Source organism: Sorex fumeus, unplaced genomic scaffold (genome assembly GCF_029834395.1).
Source record: "Sorex fumeus unplaced genomic scaffold, SorFum_2.1 ptg000039l, whole genome shotgun sequence".
Taxonomy (NCBI): Eukaryota; Metazoa; Chordata; class Mammalia; order Eulipotyphla; family Soricidae; genus Sorex; species Sorex fumeus.
Genome location: NW_026606096.1, coordinates 28,632,630 through 28,657,095, shown reverse-complemented (window position 1 = coordinate 28,657,095; position 24,466 = coordinate 28,632,630). Strand labels below are relative to the sequence as shown.

The 24,466-nt window shown below is 40.5% G+C and overlaps 1 protein-coding gene across 1 annotated transcript in view; it reads right to left on the bottom strand.

The window, feature by feature from the left end:
• The window catches only part of SH3D19 (SH3 domain containing 19), a 199,603-nt gene that overhangs the window by 60,608 nt on the left and 114,529 nt on the right, over positions 1 to 24,466 (bottom strand). The window contains exons 3-7 of the mRNA XM_056119057.1: positions 11,617 to 11,657; positions 6,002 to 6,044; positions 3,558 to 3,696; positions 3,254 to 3,407; positions 1,407 to 2,408 (exon numbers count right to left, since the gene is read on the bottom strand). Coding sequence (XP_055975032.1) covers positions 1,407 to 2,408; positions 3,254 to 3,407; positions 3,558 to 3,696; positions 6,002 to 6,044; positions 11,617 to 11,657 — 1,379 coding nt within the window. The remainder of the gene's footprint in view (positions 1 to 1,406; positions 2,409 to 3,253; positions 3,408 to 3,557; positions 3,697 to 6,001; positions 6,045 to 11,616; positions 11,658 to 24,466) is intronic.

Below are 24,466 nucleotides of genomic sequence, written 5' to 3'. Positions count from 1 at the left end.
CCCCCCCAAATATGGGGGTTCTATAAAAGGCAATATTTCTTTGCTTGTACTGTTTCTACCCCTTAACAGCTTGCTTCTGCTGGACTTGCCTATGTCTCTTCTACCCTCAACCTGTAACACCAAAAAGGTTGAAATAAGAATTACATAACAAAGGTTTGAAAAGTTTTAGTGTCGCCTGGGATTCCTGAAAATGTTCAGTAGCGATAGGATACAATAAAAAACCAGACCTAGGATAAAAATACTGTTTGAATCATGCCTTGGGAAATTGTTTTATGACATAGGTCATTGGTCTCTATCACTGTTTCATTTTCTTCTTTTGCAAACTAAGACCAACATCTTCAGAGGGTTAAGTATTAAATTTAATAATGTTCATATTGGTGCCCAGCAGAGGGCCTGACACACTACAGATGCATAATATATTCTGACTTATTTCTTCGATACCAAGTGTGTATACTAAATATGAATAAATTAGTGCTTGCTATCATTTGAAATCCACATTTGTTGTAAGAAACTTGGTTTTGAATCACAGATCTTTTATCATTTTGATGCATATCACATATTTGAAAGATGACAACCATTTGAAAATACCATTAAATGTGTAAGTTCACAAATTCTACCTGAATAAGTGAAAAGCAGTATTATCAACCATATCAATGACAAGTAAGGCAGCTTAGTTTGGAAAATCAAAGATAAGCCTTATCATCAAAGCCTCCATCTGACCAGTGTGAGGAAAGAAAACATACTCTCTGTCTCTTGGGAAATTTAATTATTCTGATATTGGCAAGAAACTTACAACTGTTGTGTTTTATTTACAAAATTTGCATTCCCAAGGGAAGATGTTCTGTGAAAATTACAAAAAAGAAAACTGTGACATATGGCTGGATCTGCATTCTCTCTATTGCTCTTGCCAGAGTCTTCCCAGGAGATAGTCCCTGTCTGGGGAACCCCAGTGGGGTTTCTGGGGCCCCTAAATGACTTCCCAGCTACCTGATATTCTCTCTCTCCCCCTGATGCTCCCCTCACAGCAGTAAGCAAGCCAGTCTCACCGCTGGTTCTGGTCTCAGTCTACTTGCTCTGGCTTGCAAGAGAGGAATCAATGTGTCTTCCCCTTTTCCTATCTCTACCACTCCTATCTCATTTTCCCTTTCCCCTTCTTCCTGGTCTCCATCCCTTATCCAACTCCAAAAATGTAATCTGTTTCTCTGCATCTCTCTACACACACACACACACACACACACACACACACACACACACACACCCTCAATAGCTTCTATTACCACACACACACACACACAAACACACAAACACTCACACCCTCAATAGCTTCTATTACCAAAAACAAAACAGCAAATGCCATTGAAGATTGCCTGCAATGAGTTCACTTTCTCCTCCAACTCCTCACTTACCCAGAACCATATCTGAACCAGCAGATTCTTCAACCAAGTTCCCAGGTGGAGAGGGTAAAACATCATCATCAAAACTGATGAGGTCGATGTCCACTGGAGGCTTGCTTGGCAAAACTGGTGCTGGGGGATTGGTGAGGGGACCTTCTCCCAGGGACCTGAATGCTTTGGCTTGTGATGCCACTGAGAGTCGAGGAGGAACAGTGACTGGTTTCAGCAAAGCTGCAGGTGGGGTGGGGTTTTCTGAGGAACTTGACTTCCTGGACAGCAAAGGCCGAGGGGCAGGCATCGGGACTTTCTTTCCACCATCAGCGCTCTCGGCTGTGGGTGCCCCTCCCAGATTCTCATGATGAAGACTTCGAATAAGGCCAGGATTTGGTTTCTTTGGCAACTCAGGTTTGGTTACTGGGATGTTCCCTGCTTCTTGTGATGGTGATTGAGAGTTAAGCCCTTCCCTGGAGGTCACTTTGAGCTTGTTTTCTGTCCAGGAGTCCCATTCTCCAGAGGCTCTGTTAGCAGCTGGTTTGGGAGCCACAGAGGGTTTCCCTGAGGAAACAGGCCTCGGAGGGAGTGTACGGGGAGCAATTTCTGGTTTCTTGGGCAGTCCCCAGGCTTCTGTATTGGTCTGGCCCTCAAATGCTTTGATTCTTGAAACAATACTATTTTGGCTTCGTTCTGTATTCATAGTGTTTATTGCTGCCTGACCAGCTATGTCGTCAGGACTGTCCAACAGGGACTGGGGCCGGTGGGGGAAGGACGCTTCTTCTGTGGACACTGGGCTGGTTTTCTGGTGAATTTTCTCTTTATTGTGAGTATCCCTGGCTACTGGTCTGAGGTTGTTCTTTGATCTTGGTCTTGGCACTGGACATCTTGTAGCACTGGAGCTTTCTGGACAATTCTGATCATCAGAAACATCAAAGACAATTAAAGGTGCCACACTGGTCAGAAGGTCACTGGCAGACACTGCAGGGGAAGACTGAAGAGGCTTGAGAGGTGCCTGCAGTGCTAACAAGGCGAAAATGAACAAAAAGTGGCATACTGTAATTGCATAGAAAGCAAAAAGGGGATATGCAAATTTTTTAAGACCCACATAGAGAACAGCAAACAAGTTCGGTTTATTTAGTACAAATTGATTCTGATATTGTTAAAGTATACTATGCTTCCCCTGGGGTTGTTCTTCAACCTATGTTTATTTAAAAAAAACTATTCATTCTATATTATTTAAAAACATCATTAAATTTCTGATTCTTAGTAGACTTTTCACATGAATCATTTCCCTCCAAACTCCAACTTTTTTGTTTGTTTTGTTTTTGGGCCACACCCAGCGATGCTCAGGGAACACTCCTGGAGTTGCTCAGGGGATCATATGGGATGCTGGGGATTGAACCTGATTTTAACTGCTATACTGTATCTCCAGCCCACAAACTCCAACATTTTTTGCCTTACTTTTCCAAAGTAACATAGCTCATCTGTTGTCCTAGTACAGTATTTCTATGGAAAGTGTAAGAAGACAATCACCTTTAGCATCCTATCAAGTATAAGTTGCTAAATATAATGCCATTTTCAAAGGGGAGAAAGGGCATAAGCAGTAATACCAACCATGAATCACAAGGAAGTTATTTCTGTGCTATCAACTAGGATGTGCCCAAGAGATTGGGTCGAAGGCTTGAAATGATCTATTACGATAATCACTGCATACCCAAATAAAGAAAGCACGCACTCATCACACTGACTGGGAAGCAGAGTCCAGTGAATTATGCACAAATTGCAAATTATTTTAAAGGCTAGAAACCTAAGATTACTTCACGAGAACTAGATCAGGATTAGGGAAGACAAATTACTTGCATTACTTTGAGGCAGATGGTTGTCTATGTCTTCTGAAAAGTCAGTCTGAGTTGCAGATGTACTTGTGTGCCTAGGAGTGGCAGCAGCATTATTATTATTTGTAGTATTAACTTGAACTTGGTTGATTTCTTTTATAACTTGTTCATAAGATGGTGGGAGCTGCAAGATAAAGAATAAAGATTTTAGGCACCTGCCAAGACGTTACTATTCTCACAGTTCTTAACTCCAAACTTTATTTGAAAAATAAAATGCCTCAAAACTAAGTAAGTAAATAAATAAGTGGAAGAAGATAATGGGGCATTTATTCACCTCAGCAGGAACCAGGTCATTGGGCCTCCAGGGGCCTGCTGCCGAAGACTGGGAGAATCCTAGTCCCGGGGGAGGGACTCCAGGAAACCACGAACTGGGCCTCAGCGGCTCTGCTGCCACAATGGTGATTTCTGGGCGCCTAGTGGACAGAAGTCTGAATAAGATTAGATAGTTTGATACACGTTTGATACAGTTTGATACGCGTTGTTGTCTATCTGAAAATATACAAAGAAACATAAAATGTCACACAAGAATGAACAGCCACAGTCACAGAAATGATCTGTCATGGGCCTCTCCAACAGTACACCTGGAAGACTTCAAGGGAGTAAAAGACTAAATCCTCTGGGTATTGGCTGCAAAATGCTTTGGGTGTACTTGAAGAAAGCTTAACTCTAGCTTGGTGGATAAAAATATGAGCAAAGGAGGCCCACTGATCTCTTCATTCTAGTCCACAAAAAAAATCAATGTATTGTATGGTAGAAAAGCACACCGATAAACGGAATCATTTCATTTTAATTATTATAATTATTAATTATTATTATTCATTTAAATGGCTGGAGAGATAGCACAGTGGGTAGGGCATTTACCTTATGTGAAGCCAACATGGCTGACCCGAGTTCGATTCCTCTGCCCCTCTCGGAGAGCCCGGCAAGCTACGGAGAGTATCTCACCCGCATGGCAAATCCTGGCAAGCTCCCCGTGACATATTCAATACGCCAAACACAGTAACAAGTCTCACAATGTTACTGGGCCCGCTCGAGCAAATTGACGAACAATGGGAGGACCGTAACTGTGATCCATTTAAATTATTACATAGTCAGAAATGACTCCACAGATATAAAATATCCCCTTACTCCTCTGCTCATTTCTGTACCAATTCAAAATTATCTCTAAATGTTTACATGTTCACTTCTTGAGTTGGATGTGTGTTCCTGCTCAATTTGGGATATAAATGGGACAACTGGGGTGCCAGTACAGCAGGATGGGCATTTGCCTTGCATGTGGTCATGTGGTTGAGGTGGGTTTGATCTCTGGCATCCCATATGGCCCTTAGAGCACCATCAGAAGTCTCTGAAATCAGAGTCAGGAGTAAGCCCTGAGGACAGCTGGGGTGTCCCAAAATAAAAGCAAAAAAGAAAAAAAAAAACAGGACCAGGGCTGTAGTTCAGTTATAGAGCACTTATCTTACAGGTGTGAGATCCTGGCTTTGATCCCTGGCACTGCAGAAAATTAAATAAATAAAGCAAGAACTGTATCATATCAAAATAGTGCATATATGGACACTCCTGAGATAAGTTATGCAACAACAGAACCTACTCATAGATAGAATTTGCTTTTTGGGTCACACCCAGCGATGTGGCTCTGCACTTAGAAATTACTCCTGGTGGGCTCAGGGAACTATATGAGATACCAGGGATTGAACCCAGGTCAGATGAGTGCAAGGAAAGAGACTGATCCACTGTTCTATTGCTCAGATCCCCAATTCGAACAACATTACCTAAGAACTTCTGTTTATAGTTTTTTCTATCTAAATACAAAGTTAATAGTTAATAAATATTAAGCATTATGCATGCATTAGTTCTCATGAAAACTTTGGAAGTATCTATGAGTAGTACCATTTTAAAGACAGGGTTACGAAACTAAGGAGGGATAAGTAGTTTGCCCAAGGTTACATGATAAGAAAGTAAAGTCAGAATTCAAATTTGATTATGACTGATTCTACAGATCTTGTTTTTCATTATTTTAAATTATACTGAAAGAATTTAAAAGTGGTGGTTTACCTTTCACCCTTTCTTCCATTTCACCATTTGTCCATTAGTCCTTCTGTCAATCCAGTGACTCCATCCTCTTTCTTGTCCCTCCCTCCAAAATCCACTTATCTATTCAAGTTATTTACCCAGCCCACCTGACTCCTTTCCTTTCTTTTCCTTCCATTTCATAGTTTATCCCATAAGATGCCCACTATCTATGCAATATTTATCTATGCAATATCTAGACATAGCCAGGAAGTGAAAGATTTTTCTTTTTCTTTTTTCTATTTTTTTCCTTTTTTTTAACGGACCTCTCAAGTAGTGTTTGAGGGACACCAAGGCCATATCAGTTTTACTGGAAGGGGGTAGGATGGGAGTCTGGGGACAGGGGATCAAACTCGGGGTTTCTACAAGCAAAGCATGCACTCCTGTCCCTGGCTTCCAGGAAGAGCAGTGAATTTCTCTGAATTCTTTACATATGGCAGTCATTTAAATACTTCTAAATTTACTTCAGAGGAATATTAAACATTTTCAGGCTTGGATTGCTTCATCTCTCAAACAAAAACATTATCATTCAATCTTATAAATTAAATCTGGAAACATACCATAATACATGCTTTGTGAAAGAGAAATATTTAACTTAAAAACTGATGACTATTTCATTAGCAGAATGTTTTATAAACATAATAGTACCTCCTATCTCGATGAAGCTCATTCTGAATAGAGGGACGAGAAGCTACAGAAACAGAAGAAACAATAAATTATACAATTAATGCATTAAATGAAAGTATTAATTTTTCAATATATATTATTGAAGAAGAGTTAGCTTATACTTGATATCATATTGAATGTATGACTTTAAAATACATCAGCATAAAGTAAAAAAAGGATTCATAGGTATAATTTTTATATTTAAATTGCATATAAATATAGATTTGAAAAGCTATCCAAGTACACTGTGTGGTTCTGAAATTTTTGAAGAAAAAACAGAGAAGACAACTATAAAATAGAAATCACATGGTAAGAACATTATGACAATGACAGGAGATAACAATGGGTGGGAAAAGTAAAAATATTCATTCTTATCCATATGACATTTTTTGCAATGTTTATTTGTAACTCTATCATGAACTGCATGGAAATCGTAAATTTTTAATCTAGATTCTAACTTTTCTAGAGTTTGACAAACTAAGTTGGTTTATTTACTTAAAAGATAATAATACAAGCTATTCTAGGAATGTTTGAAATCATTTTTGAAACATGCTTTAGCACATATTGTATTTGCAAGCACTGAACTTTCCCTCAAGTCTCAAATTTAAAAGAACCAGATAGGTTAACTTTTCCCACATTTTTATTTATTTATTTATTTATTTATTTATTCACTGCTTCTTGGGTCAAACCCAGCGATGCACAGGGGTTACTCCTGGCTCTGTACTCAGGAATTACCCCTGGTGGTGCTCAGGGGACCATATGGGATACTGGGAATCGAACCCGGGTTGGCCGCGTGCAAGGCAAACACCCTACCTGCAGTGCTACGGCTCCAGCCCCACCCCATTTTATTTTAAAATTAAGTTAATCAGCTGAATTTGGAGACATATCACACATGGTGGCAGGCTACTGAGAGTATACTGCCCACACGGCAGAGTCTGGCAAATTTCCCGTGTCGTACTCAATATGCCAAATACCAGTAACAATGATAGGTCTCATTCTCCTAGCCCTGAAAGAGCATTGAATATGGCTCTTTTAAAATCTCAGGGCTAGGAAGAAGGAGACGTTACCGGTGCCTGCTCAAGACAATCACTGAACAACAGGATGATCATGATCATGATCAAGCATGATATCAAGTATTACACATACATGTAATATAAAATATTATTCCTATATTCAAGGAGTACATTCTAAAGATGATTTTTTAATTGTCAAATAATGCAAGGATTTGTGCACAAAGGGAAACTTGTTTTAGATGTTTTAGATATTAATTATTTCTACTAGCTAACTTCACACTTCTCCAATACAAAATTTTGTAGTCCAATAACTTGAAAATGTGAAAGGTATTATTCTTTTCTTTCTTCCTCCCACTAACCTCAGGTTCCCTCTGAATAGGGACCCTGCCATTACTGGGGAGGGAAAGGTAAAGATGGGACACAGCTGGCCGCTGGGGCTTGAGCTGTGGCAGCGGAACCCATGCTGGGACGCCAACCTCGGAAGCCCAAACCCCTGATCTCAAGATGGAGGAATTCTTACATTCATACCAACAACTGGTTTTGCTCATACATTTTTCTCAATAACTAAACCAAGTTGGCTGTGTTTTATCTACTGAAATATGAGGACAGAGAAATTCAGGTTCTGAATGGCATGTCTGACTGGCAAGAATGGTTTTAGAAAGTCATGGGCTCACGAGTATGCTACAATCACATCCCCACAATCACTAAAGCCAGATTCAGCAGACACAGCACTTTTCAAAGACATCATGTTATTTATTGTCACAAACATACCTCTTCCACGGGGCATTTTTGCTGTGCACTATTCATGAGTGCTAAGGGAAAGAGCAAGACTGTCTTGCAATGCCACAGTTTCCCCCACTCTGCACACTTGGATGGAAAAGAAAAGTTGATGAACCATTGTTTCAGGGAGTGAAGAAATATGTCTGCTGCAAAGGTATCTGTGTACATCAGGACTTCCACATACATAACCACAAGTAAAAAACAAAACAATAATAACAAAATATTATCCATAAGTTTTAACAACTGTGCAAAAAAATCTATAATACATTTGACAAAGTTGATTTGTTACTTCAGTAGGAGTCAATTTTAAAGCACGCACAATACTTAAAAGATAATTCAATAGTCAATTTACAGTGGCTTAATTTTGCAGTGTCACCCAAGTAGGTAAGTAATTAAAGGCCCAAAGTGGCATATTCTGACTCCAGATACAGCCGACCATGGCAGGAGAAGACCTCCAGTCAAACTTTCGTACTTTCACATCTTTGGGATATTTTCTCTTATGCTTTATATGATTTTTTAAAACCTCTATATTCCCTCCTTTATGAAATATTTTTTCTCTCTTGGTCCTTATAAATTGGTTGATATTTTAAGGCTAGAAACATTATATCTTTATGGTAGATTCTCATGTACTGTCTCACATTATGAAATATTTTTTATCTCTTGATCCTTATAGAATGGTTGATATTTCAAATCTAGAAACACTAGATCTTTACGGTACCTTCTCATGTATTATCTCATCCTCTCCCTGTTATTTCTCAAATATACACAAATGAATCTTATTCTCACTATCCAAGATTAAAAAGATTCCACGTCTTAGTTGCCAGGAGAACCAAATTTTTCAGCAAGGCCTATATAAACCAACATGTTCTATTTAACCTTTGCTATAGTTGCTTAACTCATGTGCATTTTGAATTAAGGCTAAAGAATGGCAGTATTTTTAGTCAGAGTATCATTTTACAGATTTTAAAACTTTTACTAATTCATACAGTTAAATTATATGTACAAATTCTATTATGCTATTTACAGAATGGCTGGTATGTGAATCTGCAATATTAACATTAATAATGATTTTGGGGGACGGAGAGATGCTCAATGACAGATGCTCAATGCTTCGCATGCAGGAGGCCCAGGCTCAATACTCCAGCACCACATGAACACTTGGAACACAGAGTCGTGAGTGGTCACAAAAGAAAAAAATAAGATAAAATAGAATAAAGATAATTGGGTTATTTTAGGGGGAAAAATGGACCCACAAAACTTTCCCTTGTTAAGGCTTTGTCGATCTCTGTTTTCTACCATGTTAGGACTCCACTTCCCTGTTTTTCTCATCTCGTGTTCTAGCCTGAGCTCCCCACTGATTCATTCCCTGGTGCCAAAAAAATGTCTCCAAGTGTCCTCATCCTAAATAGTCTGCAAACATTTAGGATTTTTTGATCTCCTCTCTCCTCAACCCTCCTCCCTCTTTTCAAGCTAATAGCCCCTTCTTCTGTTTACCGTCTAAGAGCATCGCAGTGGCCTCCCTCAGCTGTCCCTACTTGCACATATTCCACTCATTGCTCAAACTGAAGTGGATTTCCAACTTCATTGCCCTGTTGAAACCTCTCTCAAAGGTCACCACTAGCCCCCTAAGTCTTATGCACAAAAATCCATTCTCAGTTATCTTGTGGCAGCATTACGAGCTATTTGCAGTTTCTCATTCATAGAAACCTGCCTCCCTTTGATCCCTAACCTACAGCTGTTTCCTGATGTTTTTCCTCTTATTCTGATCATCCTTTTCAGTCTTTTTGGCCCCTTCTCCTTAGCTGTCTTCTCTTTAAGCTTTCATTGACCTGAGGGTAAGAAGAGCCATCCTCTTGTAGAACTCAGAATGTCAGGTAAAGGGTAAAGTATATGGGGGAAAATGGTGAGGTGGACTGGAAACAACACAAGGATATTGGTGAAGGGTCTTGGGTACTTTAGTGGCAGTGAGGTATACTCACTGCATACATCAAATCATAATGCACTATTTAAAGCACATGACCAGAAAATAAAGTGAAAGAGAGTAAGCAAGAAAGTGAGAAAGAAAAAAGGAAAGGCAATGACAACAAAATTAGAACAAAAAAAATTTCTTTGACTACAAAAACAAAATACTGGTTGCCTGAATGTAAAACAGGGTAATTTAATTTAAAAAAGGTGTCTAATTGTTAATTGTATGTTGAAAATTGTATGTTGGAAAATGGAAATTGGATTTTGGTGTATATTGCATATATATATAACACACATATATATTTATATCTACATTATACCTACTTGTTGATTTGTAATGTTGTACACTTGATAGCTAAATATTTGATATCAGTGTTACTGTAATGGAAGGCTTAAACAAAAAGCCATCCTTGGGGATCTATGGGAAGTTTGGTACCCCAACAAAGTCCTGAAATCCAAGAGGGAAGAAAGGGAACTGGAGAACAAATGCAGGAACATGCAATATTCAGTGAATGAGGCCCATCTCTGCAGGCCTGTTTTTTAGCCCTCTTTGGAGGTTGAAACAGCTTGGCCTCAGACACCAGTTTTCCTACATTTCCTTCTTTATTACCTTCTCCATATACCAGTATTTCTAAACTGGAAACCATAAGGCCCTCTGTGAGGCCTCCTAATGTTCCATTTCAAGAAGTGGGGTGGGGGTGGGACAATAGTTGAAATCATATAAATGGGGGTGTACAGCATGTCACTAGAGCATCAACAGTAAGACAGGGAAGTAATAGGAAGAAAACAAGGCTAAAAGGGGACACTTGGGAGAAAAAGGCTGAGAAACACCATTCTACACTTCCTATCTAAAATATTTCCAGGTTTTGTCTATAATATTGAGTACTCTAAATTGATCTCCAGCAATAAGTTATTGCCTATTTACACCAAAGGTTATTAAACATGTAAAGCTGTACTTAATTTTTCATTTTCATTTTTGAATTCCCTCCAATATTCTCACATCTCTACAATTTGCCAACAATAACAAAAATGAACTGGGGGAATGTAGTATATTTATGTATTGTCACTTAACAAATTTTTCACTGCAAAGGTTTAAATGTGTGCTCTCCACTACCTGTGGAGATCCTATATTAAAGCCACAATACAAATTACATTTCTAAAAACAGGATCCATTCCCTTAGGGTGGTGAGCTAAGCTCAAATAATGTAAATCTCAAAAATCTCACCTTTAAAAAAATAAGTATATGCAATTCATGTTCTATGGGAAAGATACCTCTGATGATCCTTGTATTCAAAAGAATGTAAAAATCCTGCATCAGCTAAAGCTTAAGGCTTTAAGCAGGGCTATAAGCACAAAGTATGAATGAACGTGTCATTTTGTAGAAATTATACACTGACACTCTATCTTGCATGACCTGGAAGTGTGAGCTGATCTCTACTGGCATTTATATAGTTAAATAAAAATACTGTGCAAGCAAATGAATCAAAAAGGATAGGGCTTTATATTTTTGAAACCCATTAGATATCTATACCTACAGAAAAGGTTACATAAAATCTACACTGGAGATGGAAATGGATGAACTAATCCAAACTTCTTTCCTAAACAGCTTGATCTGTATGAAAAATTATTCTGAGAAACTGGCTTATTAATAAATAAAATTTGAGAACAAAGTTGAAACATTAGCTGCTTGTCTGACTGAAATTGTTTATTGTTTCCTAGGAATAGCTACTCTTGCAGGATTCTTTGTAATATTCATCAAATATAATCACTTGCTGGAAATCAAAATCATTTAAAATTATTACAGAAGAAAATACAGAGCCAGAAAAAAAATAAACTTACATCTCTTGATTACCGCTCTAATCGATGACAGGGGTCCTTGGCTAGAAATAAAAAAAAGGAAAAACAAACAAACGAATTATAAAATCATTAATCCTTTTGAAGATCATTTAAATGTCAGGTCATTTCTGGGACTCAACATGGCACAAAGCAGCAATTTTGATACATTAATTATAATTCTATCCCTTTTGAAAACACAATTTAAAAAACCCAATTAAAAAATTTGGGTACAATGTAGTGCCGGGGATCAAAACCAAGTTGGCTTATAGTATGTCTGTACAATCTCTCTGGCCCTCTATTGTGTATTTGCGTCTCAAAGTTCTGTCATTCCAGATGTAACTAGCCAAGATTAGGTCATATTAGAATGGGGGTTGACCCTGATCTAGACTGTCCTCAGAAGGTCATGTGAAGAAAGACCCATGGGGAAAGTGCGATGTGACAAGGCAGGCAGAGCCTAGAGTGATCGAGTCCTAAGGGATTTGAGGTGAAGTGTGGTTCTGATGACATCTGAATTCATGTGTCCAACCTTCCAAACAGATTTCTGTTGTTTTAAGTCACCCAGTTTGTGGTTCTTTGCTATGTCAGCACTAGGTGAATACAAGGAGCCTCCTGGGATGCTCAGTTGACTAGGTCATTCAACTATGCACTTTATGCACATTTCTCTTTTTTTTCATTTTTTATAATTGTATTTATTGAATCACCGTGAAAGCAGTTACAAAGTTTTCTGGTCTAAGTCTCAGTCATACAATGAAACACCCGTACCTTCACAAGTTCCCATTCTCCACCACCAAAAACCCCAGTATACCCCCATTCCACACCCTCACCCTACCGGTGGGGCAGATGACCTCCACATTACTCTCTCTCTACTTTGATCACATTCAATATTTTGACACCAGACCCACCATTATTATTTGAGATTTTACCCCAACACACAGATCTGCCGAAAAGGCAATAGTAGACAATTTGTTTTCTATTGCTGGTTATGAATAACATATGATGTCACGTGGCTGCAGTAGTGGCTGTACAATTTTGAAATTCCAAAATTTTAACAATTGAATCTGGAGGGATTTCTGTCAAAACCTGCTGGGTTCCGAGATTTGTTCCTGAGTCTCTGGGATCATGGCTGTTCAGCAGCTTGATCAGGAGCCAGAGAGGCCGTCTGTGTGCGGCGATTTGGGGTCTTGTTGGGACAGGGAAGAAAGGGCCGGCTCCATCTCCATCCCACGAGGCCCTGCATGTCTTGTAACTGAGGGCCCAAACCTGACTGACTAATGGTCTCTGGAGGATGGCTGCCACCGAGCTGCCAAGGGGGAGCAGGCGAAGGGACAGCACCCTTTCCTCCCTGGGGTGGCCTGGCAACAGTAACCTACTGCAGGGTACGGATGCATTTCTGCCAAAAGTTGCTGCATTTCAAGATTTGTTTCTGAGTCTCTTGGATCATGGCCGTTAAGTAGCTTGATCAGGAGCCATAGACGCCGTTCATGGATGGCGACTCAGGGCCTTGTTGGAACGGGGAGGAAAGGGCCAGCTCCACCCCCATCCCGTGAGGTCCCACATGTCTCGTCACTGCAGGCCCAAACCTGACTGTCCGGTGGCCTCTGGAGGATGACGGCCACTGGGCCACCAGGGGAAACAGGCAAAGACATGAAACCTATTCCCACCTGGAGTGGCCCAGTGCCGGTAACCTACTGCAGGGACCAGAAGCATTTCTGCCAAAAGCCGCTGGGTTTTGAGATTTGTTTCTGAGTCTCTGGGATCATGGCATTAAGCAGCTTGATCAGGAACCAGAGAGGCCATGCCTCCAATTATATAGCTGAGCTGGAGGTGGTTTGTGGGTGTGTCTTCCACATACCTAACTTTTGGCCGTTTACTTTCTTTGTAAACTTTGCCCCAAGTTTTTGGGGTCTGGCCAATGGCACAGCAGCAATTTTGGTATATCTGGAAGTCTGAAGGTGCCACCAGGCTGCCGATGCACTCGCCTCACAGGTACAGACTGACCTGCTGGCGGCACACCCCTATGCACATTTCTATAAGTCACACTTCAATAAAAAGTTGGGGTAGGGGTAGAAATCTTAGCACAAAGTACAATTTTGAATGAAGTCAGCAAGGTGCCACAGTTCTCAGGATTTTGGCGAGTATTTTGGTTAGATCTGTAATTCAACAAACTAACATCTTACATCTAAAACAGTAACCTCTAAAGTTTCACTGTCACTGTCCTCCCCCCATTGTTCATCGATTTCCTCGAGTGGGCCCAGTAGCAAAAAGTGTTTTTTTTTTTAACCAAGAAATTGTTTTCAAAAGGATGCTTGTGATCAAATATATCAGCATGGGAAACAGTTCTGGGAGATGGTGGAGTAGCCTCCTGGCTGTGGAGTGCATTACAGTTTCTCATCTCAAATGTGGCTGTGATTGCAAGCATGAGTTTTTGAAGAAGATCCTTTATCTCTTTCTGCAGAGAAGATGCTACGGTGAAAGTATCACTGCAGTCTAAAGAAAAAGCCCCATATGGTCCTCCCTTAGGTTCCTGTCTCATTGGAGAATCTCCAGGACGGATGGTCAGAATGGGGCAGCCGACATGGCCACAAGACTGTCCATTGATCTGAGGCAGGGAAGTATAGCTTGCTGATTCAAAAGAGCTAATTCTGCAGAGCAACAGTCCGTATTTACTCCTGGTATAGCTACCTTCTACATGGTAATGATTCTGTGCAAAGTAGCACCTCAAAAGTCCACCGTTCACTTATAAAACCCACTCAACTCCCTTATGAATTTGTCGTGAAGAACAAGAAAACACAAACACACAGGTTATGGGCTAAACCCAGCAGTGTGCAGGGCTGACTCGTGGCTCTATGCTCAGGGATCACTACTGGCGGGCTTGACGGACCGTACGGAATGCCAGTGATCAAACCTGGTCATTAAAATATTTTATACGTTCCTGGAACAAAGTGTGTGTATAGTAAAGGGAAGCTGATGTTATTGTTCATGTTGGTTCATAATCTCTGAGGATATCACAGATCACCGAACTACACCTAAAAACCTTGAAAAGTTTTCACTTTAGGGTCTGATATCACAGAGACTGCTGGTCCCAATCATAGTTTGTTTAGAATATGTGTATGTTCTTAAAATATTCATTTATTTGAGATCTACTTTGCTCTTCTCTGGTTCCTGCTGCACAGATGAAACCTGAACAAAAAACATTCTGCCATAAAACAAAGAAATGTAAAATGACACCTTCATGCTATACTAAATATGTAAACTTATGTTCTGGGTGGAGCTAATCCAGATATTGTTACCTCCTGTTCTTCAAGGAGTTCTGTCCCCATTATCATATATTTATCTATTAGCAGATAATACCACTCCTGAAATGTGAAAGTCAAAGACCCTTACAGGGTACAGCAGATACAGCTTAAGTGATAGAGCACATGCCTAGCATATACAAGACCCCAAGTTTGATGTCTGATACTATATCCCACATCCCTCTCTGGTGGCACCTGAGCACCAACAGACTCCAGTAGCATGGCCTCATCTGGCCCAGGCATCAAATCTTTATCACCGAGCAACTAGCTTTCTGAAAGTAACTCCTGAATATTGCTTGATGTGGTCCCCAAACAAACAATAAATATATACAAAGTGCTAGTCAGTATATACGAAAGGTCAGGAGTGAGGAGATAGCTGAATATGGTTTGAATTCAGCAAATGAGAAAGTGAGGAGGGCTAGAACTCAAAGACCTTATCGAAAGACAGATGGGGATAAAGGGGAGGAGTGTGGACTCCAGGCACCACCAACAAGGTCAAATACAAAGAATCCATTTCAGAGATATAATACCAATGCATTTCAGAAGACGCAAGGAGAATTTCCTTGGGACATGAACATAGAACTAGCATTGCTGTTGATAGAGAGCTGGTTTGTGTGCAGCAGGTGGTTTCCAGTATACCTGCTATTTTTTAAAAGTCTTATAAATAAACCCTGGACTATTGACATTCTACATCTTGGTGGTATTTTTAAAAATTTTTAAATTTATTTTTAATTGAATCACAATGAGACATTCTAGATTTCGAATTGTGGGAAGAGTCACATTTAAAATAACCTAAATATATTAATGATAAAATTATACACTAATATTTAATGAGATAAATAATGACTGGAAGTAGGACAGGGAATAAAGAAATGAGGAAAAGATTTCTAAAGTGGCACCAGGGCAATGGTGAAATCAAGGGTGCTTTAATCATGCATGCCTTAATTCACTTATTTACCGTATCTGGCATAATACCACAAAACTGAAGAAGCCAATACGAATATACAACTTTTGCTCTCAAGACGTATGCAGTCTTGATATCCTTTAAGTAGCAGTATTGCAAAACACAGTGCCTTAAAAAAAGGTGGGGGGGAAGGTTGGAGGGGATATGTCTGCCACAGAAGCAGGTTGAGGGGATGGTACAGGGGGCAGAAGGAAAACTGGAAATACTGGTGATGGGAAATGTGCACTGGTGAAGGGATGGGTGTCGGAACGTTATGAACATTATATGAGCATTGTATGTATGACTGAAACTCAATCATGAACAACCTTGTAATTGTATATCTCACAGTGATTCAATTAAAAAAAGAGATGTAGCCTTGGGGCTAGAAAGATAGAACAGGAGGTAGGACACTTGTTTTGCATGAGGCCAACTGGAGTTCAATCCTGAGCATCCCATATGGTTCCCCAAGAACTGCCAGGAGGTGCAGTGCCTGAGTGCAGAGCCAGGAGCAACCTCTGGGCATTGCTAGGTGTGTCCTCCTCCCTCCCACAAAAAGAAGTATGCATTCTTTTTTTTTTTTTTTTGCTTTTTGGGCCATACCCAGCGATGCACAGGGGTTACTTCTGGCTCATGCACTCAGGAATTACTCCTGGAGGTGCTCGGGGGATTATATGGGATGCTGGGAATCGGACCCGGGTCGGCCATATGCAAGTCAAATGCCTTCCCCGCTTTGCTATCACTCTAGCCCCTGAAGAAGTATGCATTCTTACTAATCATATCAACAAATAAAAAATAAGAACTGAATGTGAAAAGTTATACAGATAGGTAATACGGGAGCTTGGGAGTGGGGTATCTAAAAGTAGCCCCGGACCCTGAGATGGTTCAGAGACAGTGCCTGCCTTATAAGCATGAGGCTGGTTGTTTGAACCCTGGCATCAAACACCCCACAATTTCAGTGTGAACACAGTGGCACCTCTATTTGGGGTCCCTAGTGCTACAACCAAGTATGTTTAAGCATCATACTCAAGTATGTGACCCCAAGTGAGCATAACTCCATGTGTGAGCACCACAGGAATGTGAGCACAGCCACAGCCACATATGGCTGCCAAGGACTACACCCAAAAACCTATTAGCACAACTAACATGTGCAATCATCAGAGTCAATGTACCAGGAATTGCAGCAATAACAAAGGACAGGGGGAGGGGGAAGGAAATAATAAGAATACACAGATAGTGCAGATTCTCCCTCTGGCACTACTAGTATTTGTTAAGGAGAGGCAAATAGCTGGTCTTTGTGTCCCTGGCCTCTCTCTACTTACTAGAGATCAAATACACTTCTATCTGCCTCTTTCTGCTTTTGAAAACCCAAAGTGTCTCCAGAAATCCCCATGTATCCCTGGGGATGGGGGAGGGTGCAGGGGAAGATTTTGTTGGCAGCTGAGAACAAGGCTAATGGAAAGAATCTGAGTTTTTCTTTATTTTTTCTTTGGTTTTTGGATCACACCTAACTGTATTCAAGATTTACTCTTGGCTGTGTGATGAGGAGTCATTTCAGGGGTCATATGTGACGTCAGAGATAGAATCTGAGTCAACTGTGTGCAAGGCAAGAGTATCCACTGTACTATATCTCTGGCTTTTCTTAAGATAGAAACAATATAAACCTCCAAGATATTTCTATTAATGTTGCAAAAGCTTTAGTCAAAGTTAGAAACTTTGGTACATTTACACAATGGAGCACTATGTAGCTGTTAGAAAAGATGAAGTTATGAAATTTACATACAAGTGGTACTACATGGAAAGTATCATGTTAAGCGAAATGAGTCAGAAAGAGCGGGATAGACACAGAAAGATTGCATTCATCTGGGGAACATAAAGCAACAAAAAGGGAGACTAACACCCAGGAATGGCTGAGATTAGTACCAGGAATTTTGCTCCATGAATGGAAGGCCAGCCACACGTTCTAGGTGAAAAGGAAGCTCAGATAGAGAAGAGAGCACCAAATGAAGGGTGTTGTGAGGACCCTCCCAGGGTGGGAGAAGCATGCTAAAAGTAGTCTATAGACCAAACATGATTGCCACTCAATGCCTCTCTTGCAAAACACAGTACCCAAAAGAAGAGAGAGAGAACAAGGGAGAATACCCTGCCACAGAGGCAGGATGGGACGGGGGGGGGGGATGGGGGGTAGGGGGGGATGCTGGGACCCGTGGTGATGGATGACGGGCACTGGTGGAGGGATGGGCACTTGATCATTGTATAACTGAAACCCAAGCACAAAATTTGTAAACCTATAACTGTACCTCATGGTGTTTCACTAATAAAAAAAGAAAAATACATTAAAAAAAAGTTATGGATTCTGAATTCACTTTCTTTTTCATAAATATGGACACCTCAATTATAATCATTAAGATCTGCAGCATAAAACCATAATGCCCGAAAGTAGAGAGAGAGTATGGGGGAAATTGTCTGCCATAGCGGTGGGGAGGGTTGGAAAGGGGGTGTATACTGGGGACATTGGTGGTGGAGAATGTGCACTGGTGGAGGGATGGGTGTTCGATCATTGTGTAACTGAAACTCAAACATGAAAGTTTTGTATCTCATGGTGATTCAATTTAAAAAAATCTGCAGTGTAACAGTATAAAATAACAATGTGAATGTGAATATCAATTTACATCAGGTATACCTGTGAGCTTCAGAATAATGCTAATACAGATTTCAATGGTTTTCATTAACACACTCTACCTATTAAAGCTCTATTGACAGTCATACCTGTAAGCATGAAGAACATTGAGGACAGGTCAGGAAAAGGCCAGCCCCAACCTTGATTTGATCCCGTGAACCGTGTATGGTCCCCTGAGCACTGACAGAGGTCACTCCTAAGAGAGGAATGAGGAACAGTCCCTGAGCACCCCCAGGTCTGGTCTACCACCACCCCCTAAAAGAGAAAGGGAAAGCGAACTGGATGCACAGTGTGCCACTGAAGGCAGTGTAACTGTCATGGAATAATTACAGAACTTAGAGCTAAGACAAAGGCTTACTTGCCTATTCATATAATTAATTAATTAATTAACTGCTGGAATTGCTTCTGTAATACAAGAATATTAATGTCTATCTTCCAGTCAGTTACTAAGTCTGAACAGAAAAACTCCATAAAACATGTAGTACAATGCTTGGTCTCAAAAACTCTAAAAAATTAGAGTCTCAAAAACATTCTATTTCTTACCCTATTTTCCAACACACAAATTTCTCTGGTCTGTAATTATGTGTAAGGCTCAACATTTTGAAGCTATCCTACCAACAACAGTTGAGCTGCCCTATAGTTGTCATAACTCCACCTTATAAATTCAAATAATTGACCTTTCACGTTTCAGTTGCGATTATTATTCACTAGTTACAACCACTCTATGTTTCACAATGCATATTTCTCATATACCTAATCTCCTACAAAGCTGAAGCACTAACAGAGCCAAGCGAACAAAAGAGGCTGACAAGCTTTTGTGAGCACTGTATTATCTCCATTGAAAACAGAGAACTCTGTTCCTTTAGGTCTTTCTTCCCGTGTTTTTCATAAAATGGGTACTGTGATCTATAGCTCTGAAGATTCGTTTCTTATTTCTTCAATTCCATTAAAAATAAATACCAAAAAGTGTTCAAAGATCCTGGAAGAAGGTTTTAAGTGCATTGTGAATAACTGCAGTATATTTACGTTAGAACATAATGTCCTGTCCTTCCCAATTCTTCTACATACGCATGTCTTGACTCACTAATTAGATTATAAACTAATCTAATTACTTAGTTCACACTGAATTAATGTGAACTCAATTCTACTCACAGAGAGAAAGAAATTCAATTTGAATAGTTCAGGTAAACCCACCTACAATCCAAGGAATAATTGTACTGCTGATTTTTTTTGTTATTGTTGGTCTCAATTCCCTGTTACATCTAATCACATGTATGTCTTGAAAAAAGTATCTCATTCTAATGTTAAAAAAATTTCTGACATTTCCACTGAAAGTGTCACCTTGATGAATACCTGGCATGCAATGAAAAACAGTACTCTCTTTTAATGGTAAATAAAAACTGCCCATTTGCCTTCATAAGAGATGGTACATGAGATCCAACCTGACTGCTAATTTGGCAACAAATACTGTGCCAATTAATGGCATTTTAGGAGTAGTTATGCCTACAGGGACTTTTTCACTGCACACAATCTTTGAACTCTATCTCTTTACGAGCCAAATCTCTGATAGTTCCCAAATAGCAATGCACTTAATATCAAGCCACATAGAGATTTATCAGGGTAAAGTACAGTGATACTAATTAAGGTGAAACTTGGCCAAGTGGGTTACGTAATATGATGCAGAGCAGGTACAACCTATCCAACATCTAAGAAAGGTGACATTTACTACAACGTCTGAGAACAGAATCTTTAACCTCTTCAAATGTGAACACAAAAAGGTTGAGACCTATGGCTCTGATGTTAGACTGTGTTCAATAAATACCAATTGAGTGAACTGGGGAATTAGCTAGGAAAAAAACAAACCCTTTCCTTTACAGTTAACCTAAACTGATCTAAGAAAGTTCATACAGAAACCAGAGAGGTAGCTTAGCAGTAAGAAGAGCTCCTGAGTTGAATGTATGAAGTCCTGAAGTCCTGGGTTTGATCCTCATGACCATAAAGAAAGATAAAATCAATCTCTCTCTCTCCCTCCCTCCCTCCCTCTCCTCCACCTCTCCCCACTCCCCGTTCTCTCCAAGAAATTCAGAAAAGGAGCAAAATCTAATATAAAAAGGAGCAAAATCTAATCCTTTACTTTCTGCACATATTGTAAGTAGAATTAAAATTTATGATTAGAAATTGTTGGCAAAAGGTGTTAAAGAATAACATGCACCACCTACTCCAGGAAGGTGTCGCATGTCCAGCCATCTGGTCTTTCTCCAGGACCTACATTTCATGTCATTGCTCATTTAGTTAAAACATGGTAAGGAGGAGAGGCTGCATCTCCTGCCACCAGCTGTCTTGCCAGAATCCCCCCTTTTCTCCATAGGGTCTTTAAAATAAGAAAAGGAAAGCAAAGGAGGGGAGGGGAGTGGGAGGGCAGGGGTCGATAGGAGAGGAGAGGAGAGCAGAGCCTGATCCTAAAGGGGAGCCACAGAAATAAGGGGATAATAAAGTATTAGACAAATATGTATGCCCACACTATCTAGAGACTGGATTCACACATTTTGTCTTATTAGCTGATGATTTCAGTATTATGACAAAAGTACAAGCATACTATTAACTGTTAAAAGAAAATTTTGATCTTCAACCAAAAAAATCTAATGCTGGCCAGAGAGACAATACAGGGGTAAGGCACTTGTTTTGCGTATGGCCAGCCCAGGTTTAAATGCCTGGCACTGACTGGTTCAGCCCTTTTGGAAAACAGTACGGACGATTCTCAAAATTTAGAAATTGAGCTCCCATTTGAACCAGCAATACAACTTCTGGGAATATATCCCGGGAAGGCAAAAAAATACAGTCAAAATGACATCTGCACTTGTATGTTCATTGCTGCACTGTTCACAATAGCCAAAATCTGGAAAAAAACCCAAGTGCCCAAGAACAGATGACTGGCTACAGAAATTTTGGTACATCTACACAATGGAATACTATGCAGCTGTTAGAAAAGATGAAGTCATGAAATTCGCATACAAGTGGTTCCACATGGAAAGTATCATGCTAAGTGAAATGAGCCAGAAAGAGAGGGACAGACATAGAAAGACTGCACTCATCTGGGGAATATAAAGTAACAGAATGGGAGACGAACAACCAAGAATAGTTGAGATAAGTACCAGGAGGTCTGCTCCACAGCTTGGAAGCTGGGGGAAAAGGCAGCTCAGATAGAGAAGGGAATACCAAGTAAAGGGTGTTTGGAGGACTCGCTCCAGATGCGAGATGCATGCTGAGAGTAGACTACAGACCGAACACAATGGCCACTCAATACCTCTATTGCAAACCACAACACCCTAAAGGAAAGAGAGAGCAAAAGGGAATGTCCTGCCACAGAGGCGGGGCGGGGTGGATGGGTATGGGGTGGGGAGTGGGAGGGCTACTGGGATCACTGGTGGTAGAGAATGGGCACTGGTGGAGGGATGGGTACTCGATCATTGTATAACTGAAACCCAAGCACGAAAGTGTGTAAGTCTACAACTGTACCTCGTGGTGTTTCACTAATAAAAATACATAAATAAATAAATACCCGGCACTGCATATTGTTCCCCAAGCCTGTCAGGAGTGATCTCTGAGTGCAGCGGCAGGAGTAAGCTCTGAGCACAACTGGGGGTGAAAGAAAGTTAAAGAAAGAAGGAAGGAGGGAGGAGGAAGGAGGAAGAGGAGCAGGAAGAGAAACAGGAGCAGGAGGAGCAGGAAAAGGAGGAGAAGGAGGAAGAGGAGGAGGAGGAGGAGGAGGAGGAGGAGGGGGAGGAGATGACTACTTCGAAGATGAAGGAGGAGGATGAAGCAAAGAAGGAGAAGGATAACAAGGAAAAAGAAAATAAACAAGACAAAGACAAAGAAGATGATGACAATGACAAAGAAGACCAAAGAAGAAGACAAAGAAGACCAAAGAAGAAAGACAAAGAAGAGACAAAGAAGATGAACAAAAAAGAAGATGACAATGAATAAGAAAGAAATCCTGTATGGAGAAATATGCCAAAATAGAGTCACTGGCCACTGAGAGTTAGCATGTGTATCAGGGAGTGATGGCATCTGCTCTCATGGGGACTCACTGTCTGAAGTACCCCTTTCCCCTTCACTGACTGTTAAAATCCTTCTCGGACTTTAATGTCCAGCCAAAAGGTTGTCATGTTATTCTTTTTTAATTTTATTTTATTTTATTTATTTTTTAATTTTTATTAGTGAAACACCATGAGGTACAGTTGTAGACTTACAAATTTTTGTGCTTGTGTTTCAGTTATACAATGATCGAGTACCCATCCCTCCACCAGTGCCTATTTTCCACCACCACTGATTCCAGTATCCCTCCCATCCCCCATCCCCCCTATCCCACCTTGCCTCTGTGGCAGGGCATTCCCTTTTGTTCTCTCTCTCCTTTTGGGTGCTGTGGTTTGCAAAAGAGGCATTGAATGGCAATCATGTTCGGTCTATAGTCTACTTTCAGCATGTATCTCCCATCCTGGGAGGATCCTCACAACATGGGGTGTCACGTTATTCTGAGCTCCCTCTTTACAATATTGATTGCTATGATAGCAAGATTCTTGGTCCCTCCACGTGGCATTTTTCTACCTGTTGGTAACTGAGGCCAAGTGTTTTCTGTGAGATTTCATTCTTGAAGGTGGACCTCAAAAGTAGACAAAATAAGACACAGCTCTTTTGGGGAGGAGCTCCCATTCCAATCACAATGTCAATGTTTCCCAAGGATCCACAGGGCTTCAGACAGCAACTCCAAAGCCAATGGATCCTTGGGTGGGTGGGGTGGGGTGGGGGAACCACCTAGAGAATTTTTAAGGTGACAGACCACAGCCAAGGATACTGCCTGATGCAGCAGAGTGCTGGGAAGGTCAGACCTTCTGGAGCTTTCAAAACTTCAGAGGGTTCTGAATCTTCTAGTTGAAAACACTTGCCTGTGTAAAAACTCATTAGCATTCTCAGCCAACAGCTTGGAAAGGGCACTTCCTCTGGGAAGGCTTTCCTCAAAAACTCAGGCCAGATATTTCTTAAAGTTATTGGTAAATCTGTGTCTTGCTGCTGCCCGCCATGTAAACTCATCTACTGGCCCTATTTCATAGATTCATAATTAAATTTCAAAGAAATCAACTATCTGCAAAAATTTCTTGAACACCCATTCCAGCTGAGATGTTCTGGGGCAACCTCAGAAGGGGACAACCCAAGTTGTACCCTAACAAAGCCCCAGAAGCTGCACTCACAACACAACTGCTGCTGCCATGCCTCCTGCCAGGCTGCCCAATTTAATATTTTGGGTTTTCTTGAGCAATATCACCAAACTCAACAATACTAACATCCTAGTAGGAGCACATAGATTGGATGGAAATGTAATGTAGAAGCCAACTAATCTTGATGAACAAAAACACTGACATAGAAGGCTTAACAACAACCGCTTACTAAATCCTCAGACATGGACTTAATGTCCTCATGGTGAGTACAATAATTTTCACAAATTGTCTTTTACTCAAGTATTTTTTGATCATTCCATTAGCCATTTAGTAGTAACAAGCAATATAAAATAAATTATTGTGGGTCTGCTATGGGGGCAGGTTTGAGAGATGGTTGGGAAAATGGAGACAATGGTGATGGGAAGATGACAGTGGTGGTGGGATTGGTGTTGGAATACTGAATGTCATGACAAATCATCATGAACAACTATGTAAACCGTGGTGTTTAAAGTGGGAAAGAAACAAAAAGTTACTAGTAAAAGCTATTGGCTTAAAAGTTATTAGTAAAAATAAATACATTGGCTCACTCATCCAGGTACCCTCCTGGCAGCAGGGCCCCTCCCCGGGGTTGCACGTCTAACTAGATCCCCTGAGAACGGCTCGTTTTGATCCTTGGTGTGCGGAAGATGGGAATTGAGGCACACCACACAAACCCAAAGCTGAGCCA